The 1,180-nt window shown below is 41.7% G+C and overlaps 1 protein-coding gene across 1 annotated transcript in view; it reads left to right on the top strand.

Annotated features, from left to right (window-relative positions):
• Positions 1-890: 890 nt before the first annotated feature.
• The window catches only part of MELLADRAFT_113681 (uncharacterized protein), a gene marked incomplete at both ends in the record, with an annotated part of 2,253 nt that continues 1,963 nt past the window's right edge, over positions 891-1,180 (top strand). The window contains one exon of the mRNA XM_007418410.1: positions 891-1,143. Within this exon, the coding sequence (XP_007418472.1) occupies positions 891-1,143 (253 nt within the window). The remainder of the gene's footprint in view (positions 1,144-1,180) is intronic.

The following is a 1,180-nucleotide window of genomic DNA, read 5'->3' as shown; positions in this document are numbered from 1 at the left end:
ACCCATAAGGTATGGGTTTGTACAGGTTTGTGGGTCTGCATCTGGCCAGACGCAGACCCTCCCCGCCAGAAAAGTGCCAGTGTTGCAGGGGTTTTTCTCAGGATCAGGGCCTGCATCAGACCTGATGCAAACCTCAAGATATGGGTTCACACATGGCCTGTATGGGTTTGTGCGGGCTTGGGGGTTTCACATCTGGCCAGATCCAATCCACCCCTGTTTGCCTCTTACGAAAGGCACACATTGTGAGATATGTCCATGGAAAAAGGTAAAGCGAACTTTTGAGAGAAAATTACACGAAAAAGAAATATGGATCGAACAAACCCAATAGGGAGGCTATCTATGCTCAAGGAGGATAGATTAAATGAATAAGAAGTCAATCCTTACTAAAAGAAGCATTACGTCACTCTTCTTCATTTAGCGCTACAACAGAAACGATGTAGTACGGTTATTTAACATACGACTCTCCCTCTCTTGGCTTTTGTTCCCTTCGTCCATTCCAAATATAATTTATTTATCAACTAATTTTCCCTTATTTTCCATCACAAGTTATACAATCTATTCTACTTGAATAACTTCTTTTTATTTTCTGATTCAATTCTATCATACATTCTTCATAAATTTCCAAATTTAGTCCCTTTTATAATCTTAGAAACAATAATCTAAATAAGCACACAAACACATAAATCTCACTAACATAGTACTAATCATGGCGTAATTGCCTATTACATAACCCTACTTACGTAAACCTATTGAACTACTACTTCGTCGAACAACTCAAACTAAGATTCTATACTCCAATACTCTTCTTATCGTCCCAAACTACACTACGTCTACATTCTTTCAACTATTACCGTACCACTCAAACCATTTACTTCACCATATTTGTAACCATGGTCAACGCTGAATCTAGAGCAATTCGGGCTAACAGAAGAGCTAACGGAAACAACACCCAGTCTACCAGCACAGGTGCAAACGCATCTTCAATCGATGGGGAAGATCTCCCACCAGATGGTGAAACCGACGTCGGCGAAGATTCAGATTCAAACGGAAGACCTAGAGACCAACCTCTGACTAACTCGGCAGTAAACGGTCAACAGACAGGCAACACACAAAGTCACGCTGATCCGAACAACGCTTTGCATCGTAAAGGGCGTAGAGCCCTGGTCTCTCGCCACGGGCA

The sequence above is a fragment of the Melampsora larici-populina genome (genome assembly GCF_000204055.1).
Source record: "Melampsora larici-populina 98AG31 unplaced genomic scaffold MELLAscaffold_91, whole genome shotgun sequence".
NCBI lineage: Eukaryota > Fungi > Basidiomycota > Pucciniomycetes > Pucciniales > Melampsoraceae > Melampsora > Melampsora laricis-populina.
The sequence above is the reverse complement of the archived record's forward strand: the minus strand, read 5'-3'. Positions and strand labels throughout refer to the sequence as shown.